This window comes from Anser brachyrhynchus (assembly GCF_964034855.1).
Source record: "Anser brachyrhynchus genome assembly, chromosome: 1".
In the NCBI taxonomy this organism is placed as follows: Eukaryota; Metazoa; Chordata; class Aves; order Anseriformes; family Anatidae; genus Anser; species Anser brachyrhynchus.
The window spans coordinates 195,978,138-196,005,311 of NC_137694.1; the positions used below are offsets into that span (position 1 = coordinate 195,978,138).

General features: G+C 39.7%; 1 protein-coding gene across 9 annotated transcripts in view; it reads right to left on the reverse strand.

Annotated features, from left to right (window-relative positions):
* Positions 1 to 26,360, reverse strand: part of GRIA4 (glutamate ionotropic receptor AMPA type subunit 4) — a 224,400-nt gene extending 198,040 nt beyond the window's left edge. For 7 of the 9 annotated variants that reach the window (XM_080580695.1, XM_080580698.1, XM_080580696.1 and 4 more), the window contains exons 1-2: positions 25,813 to 26,360; positions 24,510 to 24,668 (exon numbers count right to left, since the gene is read on the reverse strand). In XM_080580695.1, coding sequence (XP_080436821.1) covers positions 24,510 to 24,668; positions 25,813 to 25,900 — 247 coding nt within the window. In that variant the 5' untranslated portion in view covers positions 25,901 to 26,360. The remainder of the gene's footprint in view (positions 1 to 24,509; positions 24,669 to 25,812) is intronic. The other 2 variants (XR_013946757.1, XM_080580702.1) reach the window with 2 other exon arrangements.
* Between the last annotated feature and the right edge of the window lie 814 nt (positions 26,361 to 27,174).

Consider the following 27,174-nt stretch of genomic DNA (forward strand, 5'->3'; position numbering starts at 1 on the left):
TCTTGATCTTCTTTATAATCAAAACCCACCTCTTCGAAGGACTCCGACAAATCTAGAATGTCCTTAAGGGCTACATTTCTGTTTGGATTTTCATTGACACAGCAGTCATAAGCAGAGACTGCTTTAACAAGTCCATAGCTGGGTAATTGTTAACAGTTACCTCTATATTTTTAGTAATTCATTATGACTGAGTCTTGTAACGCTACTGCTCGAATTATTCAATATACTGAAGGCAGTTTTACATATTTTTAAATTATTTGTAAGAGTAGAGTATAACAATGGGTACTGTGATATAAAGTTGTAATTTGAGACTTCTGAAAGAAAATTAAACTTTATATGCCTTTTCTGAAGATGTAGGAAGAGAACTCTCTGAATAACTTATTTTTTAGTTTTCTTGTGATTCTGAAAATAAAATTAACATCTGCTGTTGATGGAGATGAAATCGTTTTCTTTTTGCTTTTGGACAATGAAATAGAAACATATCTGAATGTAAAAAAATAAAATTTCCTTTTGGGTTTCAGTCATTTTTGGAAGTTTGGAGTTTTACACTGAATTTAAAGTAGGTTTCAAAACAAAAATATCAAATACTAAAACTGGAAGTTGGTATTAAAGTATACCAACTTAAGCACATATATTTGACTATAATGAGTCCTAAGGAAAGAGGGAAAGAGAGACAGAGAGAGAACAAGCTGCCAAACATATTCACAAAGCCTAACGGGATTAACAAAATGTTTCAGCATCAACAAATCTCTATGTTTGGCTAAATGATATTTTGAAGATTTTTTTTTCTATTTTAATTAGTCAGCTCAATGCAGCTTTCTGTATATATTTTGGAAAAGCAACTGCCAGTACCTGAAGAATTGTTTCCTTCCCACTGATCTGATAGCTCAAAGAAGCAAGTACACTGTAGGGAACAAATGGGACTTTTCCCCACAGGATGCTATGGATTTCAGGATGCGTAAATTCATAAAAGAATTAGGCGAAGTCATGAAAGATTGATAAACTGGTGGAATAAGATACTATAGCATAGACATAAATATTGGCTCCAGAAACCACTACACCCTGCCAGAAATTCCAAAGTTTGCCAAGGAATGATAACCCCCATACAGGCTTCTTTTTTTTTTTTTTTTTTTCCCCACAAAAATAAAAAAAAGCAAAATAATCAGCTTTCCAACTGAGAAACCTGTTTTGATTTTGGTTTTGAAGTATTTTCCTTTAAGAGGAATTATAATGTTACTTGTTTCCATGTCCTGCTCCACAAGACAAACTTTGGGTGTGGAGAATACATTTCAAAACAAAAAACAAACTACTGAAAATGAACTCTTGCTAAAAGAAAGGACAAGACTCAATGTAAATTCTGATGAAGGCCAATGAACTCAATATAATTCCACCCATGTAAACCTATTTTCCTTGAGAAAAAAACAAAACAAAACAAAACAAAACAAATAATTAAAAAAAAATGGTCTACAACAGAGGATTCTAAAATAAAAGACCAGCTAGGCTTTTTTGCTGTTTTTTTTTTTTTCTTTAATATTCACTATTGAGTACCCTGGCTCCTGCAATGCAGCTGGACTTTTAATGTTCCAGGACTGTAAGTGCAGTTCCGGTGGCCAATAATTTGAATTATGTTCTGGGGATGCAAGGCATCAGACCTTCCTAGGAATTTTTTGTTACTGAAAAGTAATAAAATAGAGAGGAAATTGGGCTGACACAATTCCGGAACTACAGAAATGCAGATTCTTTCAATAAAAGCAGCTTGCAGACCCATGCTCTTATCAGTCTTTGACAGGTGCATTTAGGTTTACTTGGGTTATTGCTCTCAGACCTATTAACCTCACAGAGCCCAGATTTTGCCTTCTACAGACAAGACCAAGCAGCATGCTTAGGCAACTAACAAGACATCTCACGGAAGCACATATTTTCTCACATTCCCAATCTTCCTGACACCTCCAAAAATCTTACATAATAAAAAAAAAATTTGTGTTTTATGTTTTAGGCATAACAAAGCACACCATGCATGCAATAGCAAAAGAACTGTGGTATCATGTATTTCCCATATTAGTAGTTTCTTCTGCAGACTGCTTTTTTTTTTTGGAGCTCTAGAACACCATGGTAGGTAACCATAGACTTGGAAAAATCAGAATTAAGGGGCAATTTTACTGCAAAAAGGAACAAAAGATAGCAGTATGGGTTTTATTATTCTTTGACCTCCTATCTTCCTGACCTTAAAAAGTGCAGTTTTCAGCTGCCAGCTGAGCAAATATCTTTTCCTTCATCATCACTAGAATCAAAAGATCAGAAGATGAAAAACTCTTGGTAGTATCTGTGCACTGTTGGACTTTGGACAATATTCTTGAGTTGTACCTCAGCATTGCCCATCGACTTCAATGGGACCCTTAGAGTAATATACAGGAAGGTGGCAAAGAACTCCACAGATGCTGCGCTAACATTCAGAAATGGGACACCAAGGCTTTTTCTCTCCAAAGTTTGAATATATAGGATGATAGGGTTTTGGCCAACATTCAAAGCAGGGAAGTTTGTAAAAGAATTGAAAAGAACTTTGGGCGTGTAGCCGAAGCCTCTAGTTACTCCTAGTTTTGAGTGTAATTTAAGGCACATTTTTATTTCTTTCATGGTACCCCTGAGTACAGTGAAGCTGCTTTGGCTATTAGTGAAAAAAGCACCTCAGCCAAAAGAAACTGAGGAAAACTATGTGTGGACAAATATCTCACTGCCATTTTGGGAAGGGCAGAGCACCAATCCTTTTCACTAGTTCCTCGAATAGACAGAATATTGTCGCTGTGCCATCTTGCCCCATGGTATTTTTGCAACAGTCCACTGGTGCTAATAGTGCAGGTTTGAGAGCAAAACTGTGGTTTTGTTTCCTGACAGCAGTCTGTGGGACACAAGATAACCAGCCCATGTTTATACTGAAAATTGATCACCCCAGCACCATGATATTGTCACTGTTCTGTAAGATCTGTGGTGGACCTGGTGGAACACCTTGCCCCACCTTGCCTCCTGTGGCAGCTTGCATATGTACTTATTACCTGTTGAAGCTAATGGGCTGTTAGCTAAGTAGACCAGTGCTATTAATGGGTTCTGTTACAATATAATGCTTCGTTAACAGAGCTCTCAAAGAAATCAACAACTTCAAAACTCCCATAATCAATCCAATTTAATCTGATATATGCTCTGTCAAATTGCATTTCAAAAGGCTTTTATAATACCAAAATTCAGTTATCTAGTAGCAGCATTAGCAATGTTAATTTTCTAATCAGAACGCAAAATCATTAATTATCCATGCCTTCCTTAAGTAAAAGAAGCTGCAGTTCCTAATCAGCAACCCTACAGATCCTTTGATGTTTATGCGTAGAGAGGGTACATTCTTCTCTGGATATACCTGTGAGGCTTTCATTAGCTCTGGCACGTGCACTGAACAAATAATTGCCCCACAGAGCCTGAGCCTCTCCCATCTTTGCGCCTTGCACCATCATTCACACTTGCATAAGGCCCACACTGACCACCACCAGTGGAGCTCTCCTGGTCTTCCCTGCTTCCAGGAAACCATGCTCAGGGATCAGGCTCTCTAATCACACATCTCCAAGGATGTTGGATTGCTAACACAACTAGCCTGTTCTGTTTGCACAGGATTGCATAAGGAGTCTATAATCATAAGGGGACTTGATACACCTCTACAACAGCAATGGCAATAGTGGCTCCAGAAAAAGGTCCACTGATCTCCAGCAGTTGCCTGAGGTATTTCCCCTGAATTCCCAGCACCCAGATATTCAGAGCTTATGGGTCATTCTGAGTCTGATGTGGTTTGCCCTCATGGATCTCTTTCCTAAGAACACAGCTAATCTCTGCTTGAATCTGTGCAAACTTTTTGTGTTCACAGTTGTCTTCAGCAGAGTCCCATAGATCCACCACTCACTGTGTAACAAACCTATCTGCTTGTTTTAAACTTGTTACATACAAGCACTGTTGGGGAAACATGGCAAAAATATACAAAAAATAAGATCTTGGAATAAGTGTCTTTAATTTACACAGTATTTCCAAAACTTTGAAAGTTTTTCCCACCCTCTGGAAAAGATAATTGTTTCCATATTTTATTGTTACTAAAAAGTCAACATGCATATAATTTTTCCTTAACATGCTTCCTTATTATTATTATACAAACTAGTGTCACAAGAGTCCTTTCAAGGATCCCTTAAAAGGTCATCTAATCCAGTTTATCTCTGCAAAGAAACAAGGAGATGGGTGGAGACATAATTAACACTACAGTGGAGCACCCATGGAAATGAATGGGAAGGTTAACAGAGGTTTTTTTTTTTTTTTTTTTTTTTTCTTTTAGAAAGTCTTTTCAGGCAAAGAGTAATGTGTGAGATGTTTACACTACACATTTAATAAATTATTAAAACTAAAATTAAAAGTAGAATAATAGAACAATAGCTCAGCATCTGTTCTTGTCCTTTACAATCAGGGAATTATTTTTTGCTGGGAAAAAGTGTACTGTATGCTGCAGGAAATATCATCTTAAAGTTGATGATAAACCAACAAGCAATTGTACATCACACACTAAAATTAAACGGTGGCTTTAATAGTACCAGGGAAAATGAAACATATTGCTAAGGCTATAAACTTACTCATGACAACACTATAAGACACAAACAAGAAAATATGCATAAATTGCTGTTTATTTTTATGCTATTTTTATGCATTGTCCTGTAATACTTTATTTGCTCTTTAAAAAAAAAAAAAACAACTCATATTTTTCTGACAGAGCACTTTTGGAGAATAAAGACAACCATAAAAAAAATAATCATGAGTTTCTTACACCTATATCTAGATACATGTAAATGATATCGAGATATATGTAAATGATATCTAGATATGTAAATGGCTCTGAAGTTGTGCTCTCCCTGTCAAGAAGCTCATCAGAGAATTTAGTTCTTTCTAATCCTGCTGGTAACTCATTCCTTGGCCTCAAGCAAATACTTCACTTTTCTTTCCCCATTTGTAAAATATTTCTGCTTCTTCCCAAAGAACACTGAAATGCTTTGAATGTCTTGTTCAGCTAAGCATTTAAAAGTATGCTTAACTCTACAGATACACATAACTGCAATGAATTTGAGTTACTGTTTTTTGTGAAAAACAAAACAAAACAAAACAAACAACCAAACAAACATTGAAACATTCCCTGAGATGGACCTCAAAGAACAATATTGTCCATACCTTATTTTAAAAGCAGAATCACGAAATGCACATTGGATGGATCATAAAGTAATACTTATTTTCACTTGCAGCTTGACTGTCCAGTACACTTACTTACACTTACACTTCACTGATACTGAATAATTCATTTCTGAAGTACAAAAGTGCCCCCTTAAACAACTGGAAGCAGAGAATATAAACGTGCCATGAAATAATTCTTGCCACTGAGCAGTCTACACCATTGATTTCCTTTTCTTCAATTTTTTGTGTATTAACAGTTATTAAAATAACAGATTGTTGCTGGCGAGAACATAGAGAGAAAATGAAATTTCTGTCTTTGACCAAACTGTTGGTAACCGAACGCAGATTTAATACTTTCACTCTGCCACACTTATGCACCTAGGAGATGCTTTTGAACATACAGCATGTATAGCGGGGCACTGAATCTTTCTGAAGTTTCCAGCTGTCTTAGAAACTATAAAAGGCAGTGGCTTTAGCTGATTCTTTTCATTTGACAAATTGATATTGAAACAGAAGTTGATGGTTAAAGTCACTTCACATAATTATTGATTCCATAATTGGCAGAGCCCACGTAGGGGCTCTAGCAGAAACCTTTCTGGCTTTTTTCTCCAGACAGAATAAACTGCCTTTACAGACGCTGACACAATCGTGAGACAAATGGAGCCCTTCTCAGTGAAGTGAGCAACCACATCTCCCATTAGCTTTCCTGCTGCTGCCACAGCAGGTGTCTTCAGCACACCACTGCTGAAAGTCAGGTCCCAAATGCCTGGTCAGTAGAAAATAGCCCAGATTGCTGCCGTTTCCTATGGCAGTGACAATGGGGAGCTCTCCTCGTGGCCTCCAGCTGCTGAGCTTTGCCCGGTGGCAAGAATAAGCAATCTCTTTCCTCTGTCCCTGTGTTAGCCACACACAGTGGAGGACACAAGCTCTGTTTTTATTTTTTTTTTCTTCTTCTTCCCTATTTGGGAAAAATATCAGCTCTGAAGCAAAAAATAAACAATGTTTCTGAACATAATTTTATAAGCATGTTTTTTTTTTTCATATCAGGCAATGGAGTGTCCAGCTTCCAGTGTGAAACAGCCTCCTGTGAGTTTTTGGACTTTTTAAAATATGTCTTTTTCACTTAAAAAAGACCCCTTTCCACACACAGATTATGTTCCCTGCCAAACAAAAAGTGAGTAACCCAGTGGACCTGGGAGGCTTCTTGAGCTCTCCGAGACCCCTGCAATGCCAGGCATTGACACAGTGGCTGGAGGCATCAGGCAGCCTCTTGGCAAAGCCCTGATCCAGATGGTCAAAGACCACCACGCTGAGGAGCACCATAACACATATCAACCAAGAAGCCTGTGCACAATTAGCACATTGTATTAAATGATATTTCATTGCAAGTGTCCTAAGACACCTGCATAAGACAACAGGATGTTACGTACAAACTGAGAATTCCCGTTTTCTATCTCCCACTACATCTTTCATTTAAATTACTATTGCAAAATGTGGACATATGTATTGCACAGGTGCCATTTATTCACCTTGAGTTTAAAAGCATTCCCAGTTATAATAATTATCTCTAATGATATAAAATTAGGTACTCATCATTTTCTTATAGCTGATTACTCCTCTAAAGACAGCCTGACGGTTAGGCAACAGTGCATTCTGCTATCTAGACTCAAGTTACAGTTGAGTATGTGATATGTGGTGTATACATGACCTTTGTCACATGCTGCTTTTAATTTACCCTGAAAAATAATTGTTAGAGTAGGTGATTACATGTTTATAAGAGGAAGACTAACTGCAAAGTTCACAATCTAAATATGGCTTTATGTCATTAAATCAATGACATATCATCTGTATCACCCAAATTGATAAACACTGCCTGGAGTATTTATAAAGAAGTCAATTAAACTTATTATATATTCAAGAACAACTGGAAAGGACGCACTTTAAAAATATTTTTAAAAATATTTTATTCAATATATGCAAAGTTTGAATGGGGGCTGTTAAATAATGAGAAATATTTACCATAGAATATACCAAGATATTAGGGCTGCTCCTCGATGTTTTGTGTTCAGCAGTTCACCTTGCATTTAAAGCTCACTTTCAGAATTCACATCACACTGGTGATGGATGTACATTTGTCCTATTTGTGTCCCTTCTTCCTGGAACAACTTTGAGAGTTCACACAAATAGCTGCAGCAAAGCAAAATGGAGGAAAGAAAAATTCCACACATTCTGCTCCAGTATGTATTATCTGCGTGCCAGCTTTTTTTTTTTTTTTTTTTTTTTTTTTACTGCAAAGCTAGCCTAGTCTATTTGTCTGCCTCCTATTAATGAATTATAAATATACTTGATAATTACACCCTGGTATTTACATTCCTCGCTAAGCAGTGGCACAATGTGTGATGCAAAGCTGTTGCTCTGTGTTAAAAGCAAGGTATGCAGCTCTCCAGGTCTTCTGGCAGCATTTCAAGAAGTCTTGCTAGATATGCTTAGCAGACATGCTCTTAAAGACATGATCACAATGTATTAACCCTAAAGAGTGAGAAGAGAAGAGAAGAGAAGAGAAGAGAAGAGAAGAGAAGAGAAGAGAAGAGAAGAGAAGAGAAGAGAAGAGAAGAGAAGAGAAGAGAAGAGAAGAGAAGAGAAGAGAAGAGAAGAGAAAAAAGAAAAAAGAAAGAAAAGAAAAGAAAAGAAAAGAAAAGAAAAGAAAAGAAAAGAAAAGAAAAGAAAAGAAAAGAAAAGAAAAGAAAAGAAAAGAAAAGAAAAGAAAAGAAAAGAAAAGAAAAGAAAAGAAAAGAAAAGAAAAGAAAAGAAAAGAAAAGAAAAGAAAAGAAAAGAAAAGAAAAGAAAAGAAAAGAAAAGAAAAGAAAAAAACCACACACATAATTTCAAGGCATTCAAAGAAGCACTAGCTATTTGGCCTATTAAAACACCTGAGAGTTTCCCTCTGAAATCACCTATTTTTGGAGTCACTGATTATTCACCTTGGTGGTTACTGTGCTATTAATGACAGTGCTCGCTGCAGCAAGACTGAGGTTGATAACCAGTGTCTGCAGGCTACCACCTCTGTTTGGGAACAGCTGATGTCCACAGCATTGTTGCCCAGCTTCTTCCCCTGCAAGGATGCCCGCAAGAGAGTGGGAGGCACCAGGCACTACTTCTTCCTGGCCCCAAGCCCCTGGCAGCTTTGCCCACATTCATTCATTTTTTATTTCTGTCTTTTTAAAAAAGATATATACAGGAGCTTCTTGGTTCTTGGTTTTGAACGTAAGGAGAAAATAAAATAAAATAAAATAAAATAAAATAAAATAAAATAAAATAAAATAAAATAAAATAAAATAAAATAAAATAAAATAAAATAAAATAAAATAAAATAAAATAAAAAAGTAAAATAAAGTAAAATAAAATAAAATAAAATAAAAAAGTAAAATAAAGTAAAATAAAATAAAATAAAACAAAACAAAACTAAACCAAGCCAAACCAAACCACAGCAAAGACACCATCCCAAGTATACCTGCAGACCATTCATCCTGTTAACACACAATTATATCGCCTAGCTCTCTTCTTACAAAGGCATGCATATTAGAAGGAGAATAATTTAACGACTTTTTCTGCTCCCCCAGGAAGCTCTTTCCTTCGTGTCACAGCTTCTCTATTTGAATAAAGATTACCTTAGTCACAAATTAAAACAACAGCGATTGTATACAGTACCCTTTCCCCTTATGAGAAAGCCTTTTGATATCATAGGTTTATGCCTAAAGTTTTCTTAGTCCTTAGGATAAAAACACTTAACTTTCATGTAGTTTCGGTTAAAACATGAACTCAGTCTGAGGAAAGGCTCTTATTTCTGTTCTCTGTATGGAAGAGTACAGAATAAACCCAGTTTTCACTTCCCATTCCTGCCCAGGAAATATAGTATCTCCTTGCCCTCTTCTGGTCCATGTCCTCATCCGGATCCCTGGGTACCAGAAAAACATTACACTTCCACCAAGTATTCACAGAAGCATGGAAAACACCAATGGGAGGTGTGAATATATATATACATATATATATATATATATAAAATTAATCCCTGGTATCAATTATGATTGAACAGTGCTGTTGGGAAGTTCATTCTTGCAACACAACGGCAGTGTTTCACTAAGACATGGCTCCACTTGCCTCCAGCTCCCCATCCTCTTTTTTCAGGACTGCTGCCTCTGCCCCAAGAGACCCGCTCTGACCTCCTGGGATGTACAGCAGATAAGGCAGAACAAACTGCTCAAAATCACCCTCATCCTGCAAGGATGCAGGACGGGGCAGGGGTAACTCAGGAAATGCTTCTACACTGAACAGCAGAAAACAATAATTAAGAGGAAAGAGTTAAGTAGAGCCTCTAAAATACAGCTGCGTATACTACTAGCTGCTCTGGGTGAAATTTAACTTCAGTTTTATATCTGAAAATTCTGGAAATTTTCTGAAGTCTCTGAAATTTCTTTGGCTTCCATGCACTCTGAGAGGAAGCAAAGCCCTAAGTTAGAGCTCTGCCCCAGGAATTTCCAGTTGCTTCTTTTTTTTTTTTTTTGTTCTCACACACGGTTCTCTAAATAAGCAAAAGGAAAAATACCATCACAGAGTTATTATTTCTGTCATAAATTTTAAAAACTACCTATATGAATAACTGTAAGTCAAAGTCCTTCAGGGACTGCCATAAATCCAAAAACTGTCTGAGTGCTAGATTTAGTATTTGGATCACTGAATTAGCTGAATGAAGTATAAAAAGGCATGCAGAGAGAAACAGCTCTCTGTTAGCAATACACATACACATTTACCCAGACTTTTGGGCAACAGTTTCAAGCAGAAATGAACAATAACTCTGTCCAAGCAAATTAAATCCCATCCATGTTTCCAATGTGCTATCAGATTTTCCATGCCAGGGTGTGTGATGCATAAGCCTCTTTAAGCCTCTTCCCGGAAAGTGTCTCCTAAATGTTTACAATTTCCAGTGTAAATCATATAATCATAGAATCACAGAATGGTTTGGGTTGGAAGGAACCTTAAAGACAACCTAGTTCCACCCGCTCCTGCCATGGGCAGGGACACCTCACACTAGACCAGGTTGCTCAACCTGTCCTTGAACACTTCCAGGGATGGGACACCCACAGCTTCTCCAGGCAAATTTTCCAGTGCTTCACCATTCTCTTGAGTAAAGAACTTCTTCCTAATATCTAAAAGATATTAGGGAGGAATCTAAATCTCCTCTCTTTTAGTTCAAAAGCGTTCCCCTTTGTCCGATCATTATCTGTCCATGTAAAAAGTTGCTCTCTATTGTTTTTATGAGCCCCCCTTAAGAACTGAAAGGCTGCAGTGAAGGCACCCCAGAGCTTTCTCTTCTCCAGGCTGGACAGCCCCAGCTCTCTCAGCCTTTCTTCATAGGAGAGGCGCTCCAGCCCTCTGATATTCCTTGTGACCCTCCTCTGGACCCATTCTAACAAGTCCACATCTTTCTTGTGCTGGGGGCCCCAGACCTGGATGCAGCACTCCAAGTGGGGCCTCACAAGGACAGAGCAGAGGGGGACAATCACCTCCCACCAATGTCTGGGATTGCCCTGGCCCAGGTGCAGCACCTTGCACTTGGACTTGGTGAACCTCATTAGGTTCACGTGGGCCCACTTCTCAAGCTCGTCCAGGTCCCTTTGGGTGGCATCCCTTCCTTCTCTTATGCACCACTCAGCTTGGTGTCATCTGCAAACTTGCTGAGGTTGTACTCGATCTCCCACCACCTATGCCATTTACAAAGATATTAAATAGCACTGATCCCAAGAAAGACCCCTGAGGGACACCACTCATCACTGGCCTCCAGCTGGACATAGAGCCATTGACGGTGACTTTCTTGGTGCAGCCATCCAGCCGATTCCTTATTTGTTGAACGGTGCACCCTTCAAATCCATCTCTCTCCAATTTAGAGATCAGGATGTTGTGTGGGATCACGTCAAAGGCCTCACAGAAGTTCAGGTAGATGACACCGGTCGGTCTTCCCTTGTCAACTGATGTAGTCACTCCATTGTAGAAGGCCACCAGATTGGTCAGGCACGATTTGCACTTGCTGAAGTCGTGTTGGTTGTCTCAGAAAACCTCCTTGTCTTTGCATGTTCCATGAAGTCCAAGCAGAGAGTTTTAAAAGTGTTCAAGTCTTCTGTAAATTATCTATGCTTACATGTGGAAGAAAACTACTAAGAAACCTATTCCTTTCTACCTCTGTAGCTCAGCCTAAGACACTATCCTAAAATTCTAAATTCTAAAGGGTCAGAATTATTACAGGATAACTTCTGACATATGGCTTCTTGTAGAACAGCTGGCTGCCAACTTCACACAGGGAGTGGCAGTGCAAAGCTGGGAACAACCACATTCAGGTTGTCCTGGCAGACACTACTACTTTGGGCTACTTTGGGTTGCAACTGGCTGTACAAAGAGACAGAAGTGTGGCATATTCTGGCTTTTAGGAAGTCTGAGAAATTCTTTGTTTTCTTGATGTCGAGCATTGAGGTAGCTACATCAGTTAACTCAGGTGACAAATGCAACTTATTCAGTCACTCCTGGCATGGATGCAGGAGATAGCCTGCTATATTATTTTCTTCTGACAGGTTTTGGATGCTTCCATCTCTGTTTGGACCTCCTGAGAAAGATGAGAAAAAGGGACAGGCTCCCACTAAAAGCTGTAGTTTTTCTGTATTCTTAAGCTAAACATGGAAAGCTACAAGCTGCACCACCAAAATAAATAAATAAAAAAATAAATAAATAAATAAAAATCAACTAGGATTTTTAATTACTTTGCTATTTTTGTCTCAGTGGAAAAAACTATGCTACTAGCTTATTATGGTCACACACATCCTTAAGGAACTTATCATCATCACAGCACTAACAATAGGTACAACTTTTTGAAAGATTCACATTGAACTTCGCAATTTTAATTAAGTATGGAACACTTTCTGGGGGCCAAGAAAAGGCCCCAAATGATTTTATTACAGTAGATGGAAGCTGTTCACTTAGCTCCAACAGTGTGCAGACAATACTTTCACAGACAGGACTGGAAAGGAAGGTAAGTGCATTACCTTAATGCACAGTTTAAGAAAGCAACAGGCTTAAAGCTTCACTTGCGTGCTGCAATTCTGGTTGCACACATTTAAATCTCACTAATGCTATCAAGATCTACATGCTGTGCAGTCAAGAAAGGAAAATGCCTCATGTAGGCATGCTCCCTCTGGACTGAAGAGACACTTTACCCTTTACCGCTCTCCGGTCCATTATAGGAACACACAGGAAAGCCCGTCCCCCTGCTGCTGATTCCTCTCATTCACAATCCCCTCAATAACTTGTGCAATCAATAGCTCACAGATGTGAAGGGAAAGGTGGCAGTACAGCCCTGCTTGGCCACACCAAAGCGAAGGGAGCAAGAAGCTGAGGCACTGGAGAGAAGTTTGTCAAGGGGATGATGCTGACAGGGGATATCCACACCTTTTCAAAGGTGTAATATTATGCTGGATCTCATTTTTGTCTATATATGTGCAAAGAACCACAATTATTATTATTATCCTATTATTGTAATTGCTCAAAGGATTTTCTGCTAGTCTCCCATTTAGCATAGTATGTGAAAGGCAGACAAAGGAAATGTGATTAAGGTGTGAAGCTCTAGTGCCTGCCAGCTGTACTGAAGTGCAAAAGATTCCCATCATAAACAGTAACTGAAAGAATGATGGGCTTTCTGGGGCTTTCATCAGGAAATAAAAATACACGAGTCCTTCAACATCTGTCACAAACCCAGAGAAGAATGGGGGAAAGCAATCCAATTCATCTGTATAAACTGTCTTTTGCGGTACAACTCTGCCACTCCCTCCTTCCATTCACTCCCTTAAAATGTTAAAGTATCGACCATGACGGAGTCTGAGGCAGGCTGGGACGAGCAGGACAGAGATGGAAGCAGGCACAATTTCTCTGAGGTTTTATCAGGATGAAATTTCTTTCCTGTTTGCAACCCAGACACCAGCTCTTCATGCTCTGTCCCTTCCTTGCTTTCCCTGCAGTGGTTAAGCTGATGGCTCTCTGTAATCAATATGGCACCGGTGCTGACACAACGTGCTGGAGCCAGAATCTGCAGCGGCATGTCCCCGGGCATGGGGCAGCAAGGAGGAGGGTGGCCCAGCTCACAGGACACCAGCCACCTGCAGGGCAGTGGCACTGCTCTGGGTGTGCACAGCTCGGGAAGCACCGTGTCCACATCTGCTGGCAGAGCCTCCTCTTGCAGACTGCTCCTCTCAGCACAAAATGCTGGGGCACCTTGCAGGAACCAGCGGGCAGGAAGAGAGGGCAGCGGATGCAAACCCACACAATTATCTCTCTTTCAACAGTCCTCTTAGCCTTATGCTCTTCCATATCTGTTAATTCCTGTTGTACTCCACTGGGCATGCTGGACGAGTTGTTACATCCTCCCCATACTACTTTTTCACAAACATCTGTCCAGCTTAAAGTGTTTCAAAGTCTTGTCAGCCCACACCAGTTTCAATCCCTAGGTCACAAGCACCAGAACCCTCTTCCCCCACCCTGGAATAATGCTGCTTCGTAAATACATGGCCCCTGCTGCATCTTGAACTCTTTCACCCACTGCAGAAACTGACGGTGAACAGAAACTTCAGGTGTACGGCCTTACACACATTTGCATTAACTGTGCCCCTTCTTTTCTGCATTAGGGATTTAAAAACACCTTGCCATATTTCCAGCTGATTTTAGTAATAACTGTATAATAAATCACTTTAGCAAACCATTTTATGGATGGAGTGGTAGTAAACAGGATGCTGCAAGTACAGCTATTAGTACAACATAATTAATTGCTGAGGTCTTACGTTACCATTTCTCCCTGTTTTAATGACTTATGGTAAAGGAAACAAAACATTTGTCCTTTTTTCCTCTTTCTATCTGTATTTGCTATTCAGAATAGTGCAACAGATCATCAAAGACAGCTATGGGAACAGTTCTTGTATTCCTTTACTCGGGCTTTTGCTTTCTGCAAATATTCTTGTACATTAAATCTCATTCATCATCATGTTTGTGTTCAGCCTGCCATCTCCTCTGACACACAAAGCAGATGAAACCAGGGACTTCCAAAGCTAAATTCATAACTCTTAGTATCTTAAGCTAACAGCCTGAACCCTCCAGGTGAAAGCTGTAATATATTCACATCCTCTGTGGCTCCTAGAAAGTGAAAAATGTGGAACATACATGACCATTAAGTTGTATTTGCTGGTAGACAAACCTGTGAATACAAATGATGAGGATTAGCATGCATTTATTAGCAAAAACATACTTAATGGTCTTTGAACCTATGTACCAATTTTATCCTACTTGTGCTTCAAGCCTCTCTGCTGTGGGGTTGGAATGTACTGTTTGTTAGGAGAGGGATAAAAATCACATCCTTTGTGTCTAGTGGAAGCCTTTTTTTCAAGGGAACTTGCAAATGGCTGCAGCAATTCCCTAAATTTCTTGCTGGGACATGGGTCTTGCTACCAAGGGTGCCCCACATTGCCCTTCTCCTCAGGCAAGATGCAGCACCAGCCAGCCAGAAGAAACCTCCAGGGGCTGTGGGGGCTGCGCAGCTGGGACGAGTGGGTACAAACTGTGCTGATTGAGGTCTCTCTCTAAAACAGAGACCAACAACAAACCCAGCAGGCAACTTTTTTTTTTTCTTTTTTTTTTTTTTTTCTCTTCTCCTGCTTGCCTACTCTGTATAGCTTCTATACTCCACACAAAGATAAAGACAGTGGGCAATATGTATAAATGATGTGTTGATGGCATGACAATTTACCCTGCTTCTTCTAGTCTTTAATTCAAAATTGGATTTCTTTGGAGAAGGTGGGTACCCAGCCAGAAAAGAATTATGGGTTTGATAAAGAAATTACTTGAGGATGGCTGACTAGCATCTTGTTGGCCAGATTGGGTGATCGAAATGGTCCCATTTAGCCTTAAAACACAATAAAACGTGAACATTATTACATGCTACCTGCTCTCACATTTATTTTGATGACCTTGTTTTTCTTCTTTGAGGCACTGATGCCAGACAACAGTTCATCCCCCAGACTGCTTTCATATCTTTACTGTATCATCTGTAAGAACTTGTAATGTGGATCACTTCCATATGGCACCACTCCTGATCTGTCAGTCACACACTTTCATGATGCATATGTAATCCTGCAACAGATGCAGTTGTATGTCCTCCCAATACACCAATGTCTTCTTACACTCTTTTCCTTGGACTTTTGCTTGTGCCTCCACACAGCAGCTCCCATTCTTCACCTCTCCATAATAATGTATCACTTGAAGTCTTACCTTGTTGCTTTTACTTCCCAACAGAAGCATTAAACAAGGATACCAAGCAGATAAAAAGGACTTGAGAAAGAAAACACCCTGACCAGCTCTCCACTGGACGCCCCACAAGAGCTAGATAGAAAGGCAGCACTACTTGGGTGTGTAAGCAGCCCCAAAAGCCAGCTTCCTATCTGGCTTGGGTTTCTACTAGAGTAGAAGGGATAGATTAGGAAAATTTTCAGAGTCGGTCAAAAGCACATGACTATTGATTTTCGAAGGAAATTATCCTCCCAGCTGCAGTGTTTTTGAAAAGTCCTTTCTTAAACACGCTTCTCAGTTTAAATGGATAGAAATGACCAAACCTGGAGGAAGAAAACCTGGAGGACATCGCTAATAAAAGGCCCTACATTGACTCTGCTGGCTCTGTAAATCTTTGTTTCTTTCTCCCCATCAGCTTAAAGGACTTTAAAAAAAGTGCTAAGTGTACTGATGCATATGTGCTTTTAATATTATAGGTTTTTACTTCTGAATTTTACATGAATTTATCTGTGCTTGACAAAGTGCTTTTCGCTTATACTCGATGCTATTTTCCAGACCTGCACACAGCACCATCCAGACCCCTATCTCACATTAACTAGTAGTGTGAAATATTGGTTTTGTACATCACGAATATTTAATCAGAACAAGAATCTTTTGAGGACCAGTAATACTTTACATTTTGTACTCTCTTTGTTCTAGAAGAATTTCCTTTCTTTCCCCTGCTTCTACCTTGAATATGTATTACACGAATCATTTCATCCACTGAGGAAACAGGGATGACCCTGACACTGAAAAAAAGGCCACATGAAATGTTTAACAAAATGAAATGAAGCGTAACACTAGGCTGTGAAATAAATTAATAAGAACAGACTATTTTGCACCATAATTCCTAATTATTTTGTATAATAATTTTAACACATGCATTGCCTTTTACAGCAAAATGTGGAAATTAAAATTCTATGTCTGTTTAGGAGATTTGAAAACTGAGACAAAGAAAGAGTAGAGGTCCCAATTCTTTTCAGCAATTAACTTGCACTACCTGTGAGCTTTTTTAAAATATCTATTTGATGGATATTCATTGGGAAATCCTGAATTGTAGGAACAGGTGACATGCACATAAAAATGAAGTTCAAATTTTATGGGCTTAAGAGAGTACTATGCAAATATACTATAAAATCAACCAGAAGATGTGCATGCAGAAATGGCACAGAATCTACCCCAGAGAAAGTCTGCAAGTGAGAAACTGAGGAACTGCTATAAACTGTCAAAAGCTGATGTATTTTAATATGTCTTCAAAATGTGTTAAAGCCTTTCCTTACAAAGAATCTAATAAACGAGCAGGTGAAAAGTATAAGTGCTTTTTGTTTCTCTTGTGCTCTATTTGTATTTACAGAAAAAACCCTGCAGTCACACTCATGTCGTCCATGACTTCAGAATATAGAAAAGTACTGCACAAGACTGAATTTTTCAGGAGTAATGTTTACAGATAAATACAACACTGAAATGGCCTGTGGAACTCAAGAAAATCACTCAAATGTCATTCTTTTTAAGTAGGCAATTACAGACCAGAGGTCCAATTTCTAAACATAAATATTTAAAAAACAAACAAAAACAAAAAACCACAACATATGAGTTAAGCAATTTAATATGTTTTAAGAATTGAACAATGAGAGAAAAGAATGATAACCTGTTAATCTTGCAAAGAAGCTGATTCCTATTTCCTTCAAACCACAATCCCTGCACAGGTAAAGCCCCTATTTAAATCACTGACAGCTCTGCCTGTGGAAAGAACTGCAGGACAAGGGCCAATATTTGAACTGGACTTCGTTAATGTTAGCATATCTGGCCAGCACCCAGCAAGAGCAGCAGCTTGTAAATGTGTGTACAGGTCTTCCCCTTTGAGTCCCACAGAAAGCTTGTCTATAATCAGCTTCTGAAGAATGTTGTGAAGAGGAAGGATAGCTCGGGTCTTTGCACTGTATGGCCAATACAAAGATGACATGTATGTGTCACCCTTGTTCCACCTTCTTACCATAAGGAACCAGAAATATAACAAACTTCTGCAGTTGTCTGAACAAACCAGGCAGATGCTTCAGGCAGGACTATGGGAAAAAGAACAGGGAAGAACCCAAATCCTCACAAAGGAGTGACACTACTGAGATGAGGCGGCTGACCCATACTTTATCACACAGATAAGGACAGATCTTCTAGAGTGCTCAGCAATAAGCAGTTCCCATTGGAAAGACAGCTGCTGCTGAGTACTCTGGAAATTACTGGAACATGCTCTGAATGCCGAAATGTAAGGTGACTTCTCTTTTTAAACTTAGGTGCCTGAGAACATATACTTCAAATACAGCATTTTTAAGAGTATTCAACCAATACCACAATTTAATCCATATCAGTATTGTTAAAATCCAGTGAGATCTTTGAACTAAAAAACAAAACAAAACATAAAAGTTATGTAAGAACCCACACTAGACAGAAGAAGAAAATGGAACTTCTGAGAAAATGGTTAAAAGTAAAGAAGCACCAAATTTTCAAAACAAATTGAATAAATTTAATTTCCCGAACTCAAAAAGAGAATTTTTGATCTAAACAGGAATGAATTGTCTAGTTTGACTTTGTGTCCCATCACATAACTTAGATATAACTATCCCCACGTAAGTTGCAGGAACTCCTTCCCAGGCCAATCCAGAGGATTTTGTGCAGTGCTAGTCCAATATCATTGCCTCAAGCCAACTATACAGAGGAATGGAAATCCAAAGAGGAGGCCATTTTTTCCTTTTAATTACACTGGTCCAATCATATGGAATTCTTCACGTTGGCAATAGCACAAAATTCATCCTGTTTAAACCAGTCGTGTACTAAGGAGTAAGACCTGAGAAAAGATTATTTGGCCCTATGTGTTTAAATCCAAAGAGCTTCACCTGCTCCCAGCCTGAATTTGCACAATTCATAGTAGGATGTAAAATGGTTAAGAAATCAAAGCAGATGGCTTCCTCTCTCAGGAACAAGCAAGTCTCAAAAAAATCAAGACCTAAAAATGAAATGCATGAGCTATTTTGACTAGCATTCAAACTTAGATTGCAATGATAAAGCTGAAGTTAATCAATATAATTCATTTGTTAAAGTGTTTTGTCCTATACAAGAAGCACTGCACTGCACTGCGTTGACTTCTGCAGGAGGAATGAAGTGCTACAATCTTCATTATTAATCCCATGAAAAGAAGATGAAATTATTTTTGTAGCCTCTAATAAAGCTTTCGAGTTTACAGTTTTAGCCAGTCCAGTAACATGTTAGGAAAAAAAGCCTTATTTCATGCCAGAAAAATGCATGAATGCATGAAAAAATGCACTGAAGAAATCTGACTATATTTCAGCAAAGGCCCATCATTTATTTTCCCAACAATGACCTTGAAATTTAAATCCAGACTCTGATGGATTGGAGCTATTGATGGTTGATTTTCTCTTTGCTGTACAGCTATCCTACAAGGATCACATTTAGAGCTATGAAACTCTAAATGCAGATCTTCTCCTAGGTACACATATACAAAATCCTCCATATATAGCAAATGGCACCTAAGTACACATGTATTCTTTGATTCCATCAGCAAGTTCTAATAATAGAAATTTTTAGAGAAATCGTTTTCAAGAATTGGAGTCTACTTTGAGATAAACTCCATATATGAAAGCGAAACACTCAATTCAAATTGGTTTTTGTAATCACTCCTATCTGAGAACCATAAGATATAATCCAGTTATGTTTCTCTCGGCAACTGGTACACTATTTGCTTTTGCAGTTCAAATCTTACCGTATGGTATGCTTTTATGGTAACTCTCAGTATACTCCAAACTGCATCGTTGGGAATACTGTACTGCTCTTGGCAGTAAAAGAGCAGTTTTGGGACTGCTCAGCCTGGAGAAGAAAAGGATCAGGGGCGATCTCATCAAAAGCTATAAATAACTGAAGGAAGGGTGCAAAGAGGATGGAGCCAGGCTCCTTTCAGTGGTGCCCAATGTCAAGACAAGAGACACACAGGAAGCTCCCTCTGAGCACCAGGCAGCACTTCTGTGCTGGGTGGGTGACAGAGCACCGGGACAGGTTGCTCAGAGAAGTTATGGAGTCTCTTCCTTAGAGATCTTCAAAAGCTGCCTGGACTTGGTCCTAAGCAGCCTTTTCTGGGTGTTCCTGCTTGAGTAGGGGTTGGATGAGACCTCCAGAGGTCCCTTCCCACCTCACCCACTCTGTGATTCTGTGAAAATATCATTTATCTCTATGACACCTCAATTTCTAAATAAAGAACACCACAGTTTAAAAAGACATGGATTATTAAGCTAAGGTTACACTCCAATTACTAAACTGAGTTGTAATTATTAAAGCAGAATTAGCAATCAAATTTAATGAAAATCTTCGCAAATCAAAGCTGAAAATGCTTTAAGTGAAATGACACATAGTCCTGATATGAAAGCAGTACTATATCTGAGTCTGTTTCCTCAGCTTCCTGAATAGCACAGTAGAAAAATTAACTTCCCAATGACACCACCTCTGCCCTCACTACCACGCATCACAAGGCCAGAGGAGGATCCATGGAGAGGCCAGGATGAGGAGGGAGGCTCCTGCCTGTCCTTGGGAGTGACTCTGAACTTAGTGAAGCTCAAAGAGAAACTGCATTCTGGTGATGCAGAATCAGGCCCACTAAGGTCAGATCATCAACCCTGCCTTAGAACAGTGGGTGTAAAAGTCAAAGAGACAAACTGCTGGAAAAAAAAGTAAAGTTATTCCAAGACACATTTTTTTTTAATTCCAGTAATTCCAGTAGGCCTTTTTTTTTTTTTTCTGATCCATGTGACATGTTAACAACATTAAATCCATTGTTCAATAGTATCTACTGGGATTAAAATTTGGTAAGAAGTGAATTGTGTGGAAGATGAAACATGAGGAGTGTCTGGTTTGTCCCAAATTACACATATTAGGAACATATTCATCTCAGAATACACATGAAGTTGAACTGACTCAAAGGGAAAAGTTTTAGTTTTAATAGGAAACACTGATGAAACACTCAAACCAATATCTTTTCTCACCCATTTAGCCTAATCCTGCAGAACTGTAAGGCTGGTTATACACTAAGGATTTCTGAAACTTCAACAGAAAAATTCACAAACACAAGAGTTGGAAGGTGGATGGTTCTCTGTAAAATAGTACAGCTTCCTCTCAAAAGTATGCAAGCAGGTTTAATGTTGACTGCTTTGCTGAGATACACTAATGCAATGTAGAAGGTGCATGGAATGGAGATAATTTTTCTGTGTTCAGTTGAAGAATAAATATGTACAATGCTCTCCAGAAATCAATGCATAATTCCTACGTCTGAAATCAAGCTGAAGCTGGATTTCCAATCATGAGCAAAATCTCCTGCTTGTAACGTGCAAACCAATGTATGCCAATAGTTGAATGTTTCAGCTTTGGTGTATTGTGTTCTGATGAGTAAGAATCTTGTACTATTCATGTTTTGCAATAATTTCAGCTCTCTCTGTCAGTAAGAGAGATTCTCTGAATAATGTATGCAGTGCAAAAGAAACGAACAGAGTTTAAATAAAACACGCAAGTGGGAAGGCGAAAGAAGAAAAAAGACTATCTCCAAACTGATACAGATCAGATCCCTTTTGCTGGCTTACAACAGAGTCTGTGTGCTTAAACAACCTGTTTCGTATGCATTCACACTTAAGAACAAAAATAATAATGTCTGGGCCTTTTTGAAGAAAACTAAAACATGCATGACAATCATTATGAGATAGATATTAATAGGATATACAAAATCACTCCAACTCCAAAGCTACTCCTGGATGAACATTTGTCTCTATGTTTTTATCTAGTGAAAAGAAAAAATAATCCACTTTTTTCCAAGATTGCACTGAGTTACCTACCAATACGCCCTTCGTAATCCTTTGAAATCGTCTGTTTACTGTCCCTAACACATGCCCATTCAGAGCAGGCCCTGAATCTTCACAAATAACCTCTGCAGCAAATGGAAACAGAACTAGAGGTAACTGGTCATGTCTTAGATCTTCATGCTTGAGCTCACATGCATATTCAGTTCAGTCCAGCAGCTCTAATGCTTTTGTACTGTGTATCTGGAGACCTGTGTGCACTGAGGAATTTTTCTATACAAATACCAAGATCCAAAGCCACTGTTTCACAGGGGTTTGAGAAAGAGTTATCATTTCATATTGGCATGAAATCACATAATTCAGATCTGATGGTGGGGGTTCTTTAATTAGGTTAGAAAATCTCTCACACATCTGCGCTTTAGAAGCCTCTGTCAAGCCAGCAAATTCAATCACATGGAAGCCGGTGTCCTCCAGCCATCAGACAATTGATTTTTGCAGGATTCCGCTCATATTTAGCTTAAGGGACATGTGATATGTTCATTTAGTTGTCAGTCAGTTTGCCTACATTTCATTAGGAGAACATTTGTTGTTTAAAAGATATTCTATGGTATTAAAATGTTTTTGTTTTTTTTTAAAAAAAGTCAGATTATTAGCACAATACTGCAAAATGTCAAATAAATACAAGCTTGGGCTAAAAATACATGTTGGTTTAAGTGGGAACTACAGACCTAAAGAAGGCCTGTAGGATTATGTCTATTTAATACAGATAGGTACAGAATTATATTAGCATACACAACAAACATATACATTTACTTTTCCTCTTTCTCTACCTCCCCCCATATTGTACAGATTCATTGTCTCTGAGTCATTAAACTCCTTGGAACTGAAAATAGGTTCAGTTTAAAAAAATAAAAAAAAGAAAAAAAAAAGAAAAAAAGAAAAAAGTACCAGGTTATGAATCACTATTTCTATAAATGATAGCAAGTACAAGGGACAGGTTTTCCCCAGTTAAAACTGTGCAAGCTAAACGTAACCTAAGGTGGTTCAAAATGAGAGAGAAGAATCTACTGTGGATCATAATGAGGGAAAGTTTTGGACAAACCCTTTTTTGAATCTAAGGCATTAAAGTCTTACACAAAGAAGTGGTTCAACTTCAGATAATCTCAAATATATGCAAATCAGAATTAATTCACTAAGATTCCAACAGAAATACTCTCAACAATACCCCTAATCCAAAAAGTAACAATAGCCTCTGAAATTATTTGGTAGAAGTGGCTGTGTAGGCAGAATCTCAGATAATTGACTTTATCTAAAATTACTGATTTCAATATAGAAAAATTTTAGTTCCCTCCTCCTTCACTAAAAATTAAAGTTTAAAAAAGCTACTGTGTCATTTGTCTTCATGGACTATATAATCAGTGCCTGCAAAAGTTGACGTGCATTGTAGTATTTTCTCAATGAGCTACACATGCACAGATCTGATGCCTTCCAGTTTCAAAGCACCTCCTGAAATGCTTTCTCCTTATGGAATCTGATATTGATTTTCACGCTAAACACAACTAATACGTTGCTTAATATAGAATTCAGACTTAATAAGACATCAATCTCTCCTGCATAAAATGAATGGAGCCATTTTGACAGCTCAGAAGCTTTTCCTGTTAAATAAGGTGGCAAGGTCATCTGAAACTTATAGTACCAAAGTCTCATATAAATAAATTCAGCGATCTTTCAGTAAATAATATATGAGAACTGCACAGTACATTGTATGTTTACACATTAAAAAGTGACACAGAGATGGCTGTGAGAAACTGGAGACAGACATAGGACATATTTAAAAGGCATAATGGACAGTAAGACCTTCTCCAGAATGTTTCTATTTTAAACTCACTAGGCAATGTTGCTTAGGGCATCTACTTCCAGAGGCAACTCACTCCTGAACAAAGAGAAGGGATTCGAAAACTTAAAGGCCACAGAGCAAAACCTTTAGAATCAAATCCTGAAATATGAACATCCAAGTAGCAATGCTACTACAGTCTTCAGCTTTGCCACACTGTATCCCACTGTCTTACATAATAAAAAGAATACCTTCTTATAAACCTCATGTACATGAAGATAAATAGAAATGATGCTTTGCCACTTTCCGAGACTGAGCAGTATCCAGCATGTGTTGTAGCTACTGCTAAAGACCCCGAGGTGATCTAAATGTAGAAGTTCACCTAATTATATTCTGCTTAAAAAAAACAGAGAAAATGATGTTATTGTATTTGGTAAGGGCATTTCATTTTCTATTTTCCTTTCATGGTGTATGTGCATCTGTGCGCGCGCGTGTGTGTATAAAATATATAGTAGGAAGAGAATATTTGTTCCAGTTGAGGTGGTCTGTGAAATCAAGTAGATCAGATACTAACTTGATTTGGCACCAATGTATGGATGCATAGAGACATATCCACAGGATGTATGCATTACGAGATCATAAGAGACATTTACAACCTAGAATATAAGAGCAGGGCTGCCTCAAGTGACATCACCAGATCAACTGCAGCATCAACCAACTCAGATATATTATCCTGCACACCACTGCTTCCCTGTCTCCCTTCCAAGCATTAGAAAAGCATTTGTGAGCACAAACATTATCATATATTTTGAAATACATGCAAGGCACACCACACCCGAAAGCGAACAAGAGTAACTGTGGGGTTTATGGACAGATCGAGACATTCATAATTTTTCTTTACAACAACAAAATTCATCTCCATAGAAACCAGAAAGCAAGAAACTACAGTAATAACACTAAAGTAAATGTCACATCAGGTTAGTCAGCACAAAGCAGGAGAGGGGATTTTGCTCCACTTAGAACTAACAAGGACTGCTGCCCCTTTTCCTCTTCTGCTACAGGAATCTACACTGAAGACAGACTTACTGATGTATTTCCCATGCAAGATAATGATGTGGTTTCCTGTTATTTTCACTGCAATTTACCCGTAAGGTGGTCAGATCAATGGCACGTTTACTTACAGGCATTTGTTACAGCGAAGCTGTTAGCTGTTTCAATGTTGTCTACATGAGGAACCAAATTAAAAGGTGCTTCAGATGCATTGGGGCTGGTGTTATGAAGAAAAATTGCTAATCGAAAAGCAGTATATTCCTGATCTGTGTTCCTGATGAAGAGACCACCTACAAAAAAGAAAAAAAAAAGAAAAAAAAAAGCAAAAAGCAGAGGAAGCAGGTTGAATAATTGGCAAGCTACTTACTATCTTGCAACAGCAAGCAACTGTCTCTCCCAAAGCTGCACAGTAAGGCAAGTCCTAAGACTTTAATGGGTAAGGAACTAATCATATTCATAATCACAACCGCTGCCTTTAAATCACTGTCCTCAATCGATTTTAACCTCCCTGATGCATTCATGCTTCTTTTCTGACTTCTCAGTTTCCAGCCTTTCATATATAAATACCCAGATTTGCCATGATTACAGTGACCTTTGAAAGTGTTTTGCCTCCATCTCCCTGCTACCGAACACACTGGTAAATCAGCTACTCAACAGCCTCTTACATTAAGTGGCGGGCTAATTAAGGAGAACGATGCTTTCTGGTTTAAAATAAAATACCAACTCAGTGCAGGAGAATCTGCGCTAAACAGGAATATAATGAACTTTGCTCCTCTGCAGCCATGTGCAGGCAGGGAGCAGCTCAGCCTTATTAGCAGCATCTTTACAAGTCCATGAGAAATGATGCAGTGATGGAGCTGGGCTGGAAAGAATTCAGCTAGCTGCGTCCCATCTGAAACACGGCCGAAAGGAGGGAAGCAGGAGGCGACAGGAAAAGGGTGGGGAGGGGGCACAGGACTACACGGAGAGGCTTGCAAAATCCCAAACTTTCCAACTGTGGAAAGGGAAAGAAGGGCAGGGTTGCCTTTTACCCCCCACCCCTGCCAGCTACTGCAACCTCCAGTGCACGTAACTCGCCATCCCTCTGCGAGCCAGGCGAAAGGAAGGGGTGCTGGCGGGGGCCGAGGCAGCCCAGGGGCATCTGCCCCAAGCCCCTTCCTCTCCTACCGACCCCACACACCCAGGAGCAGGAATGAGTTTCGCAGAAGATGAGCATCCCCCTACAGCAGGGGAACACACACACAGACATGTACACACACACACACACACACACACGAGCACACATACACAAATACACGCGGGCTTTCCGTGAAGGCAGGGAAATGGGATGGTGGCAGAGGAGAAATCTGCAAGCTGCCTTCAGAGCCGCCTTTCCAACTCACTTTGCAAAGGCTTGAACCCCTGGACACGCACACAGCCCAATGCAGCGCTTACCTATTTGCACACTGCTAGGAAAAGCTCCCATTGCTAGTCCCCAAAAGCCAGAAAACAACAAGACAAGCTGTCTGCAAATTATCCTCATCTTCTCTTTTGCCTCTCTCTCTCTCGCCTTCTCCCGCTCGCTCGCTAGATGCTGCTCAGAGAGGCATTGAGGACGAGGCGGCTACAAACAAAACCAAGAATTTAAAATAAAAAAAAAAAAGGAAAGGGGGAGAAAAAGAGAGCTTTCCTCCTTTCTTTTTCTTTTTTCTTTTTTTTTTTTTTTTCGGATTTTTTTTTCGTTTGTTTTGTCTTAGTATTTGCTCGCTATCCTCCGCCGCTCGCTCTCAGCCTCTCTCCCCGCCGTTTCAGCAAGCCATCCCGCCGCACCGGCTTTTTCCCGCAGTCTCCATCGTCGGGGAGCGGTTTGTGTCCGGCTGCGATGCTTGCACATGCAGAAGATGGTGGGGAGTTTGGCGGCGGGGGGGAGCGTCTAGTGGCGGCGCGGCGCGGCGCGGTGCGGGCGGACATGCGCCGTGTGCCCCCCCCTTCCCTTTCCATCCCTCCCCTCCTCGTGTCCCCCCCCCCTTTTTTTTTTTTTTTTTATTTTACCCCCCCTCCCGCAGCCTGCCCGCACCGCCGAGCATCTTCCGCGCCGCCCCGCGGAGCCGCCCCTGGCTCCTTGCGTGCATTGCAGCGCCGGCGGCCGGAGACTTTTCGGGTTTTAACCCATCCATCCCCCCTACACCCCAAAAAAATCCTCTTTTTGTCCCTCGCCCATCCGCGGGCGCGCAGCGGCGCGGAAGTTTGTACCGCGGGGCGAGAGGACAAGGTGACTGCCCCGGGCTGTGCTGGGGACGCGGCTGAGGCCGCTGTAATTAAGGGCTAATTATTATTAATGAAGGGTTCAGGGCGTATCCGCGTGTGCTGAGCAGCTGCGGAGCGAGGGGGGGCTCTGCGGAGCAGCGGGACCCTCCTCGCCGCCGGGGTTTGCGGCAGAGGATGGAGCCCGGTGGGGGGGGGAAGCGCTCAGCGCTTGTGGGCACTCGTGGCAAAAGGAGGGAGACAGAATGAAAGGGAAACTTCCCCACTCCTATGCCGCCTCCTCTCTTATTTATTTATTTATCCTTTTATTTATTTATTTATTTATTTTATGTATGTATTTTAGGTGGGAAAAATAATGGAGCTTTTCGTGTCTAGACACTTAATTTTTCGTGGCTTCGGGTTTTTTTCTTTCTGAGCCTTGGAAGTCCCGCAAAAGCGGCTGCCAGAGGTCTGGGGATATTGCAGTTAATAATTAAAAGATACATATAATAAATGGTAGGTAATGAAATCATCCAAAAATAGCTTTATGTCAGAGACAAGAGCTTCTAGTTT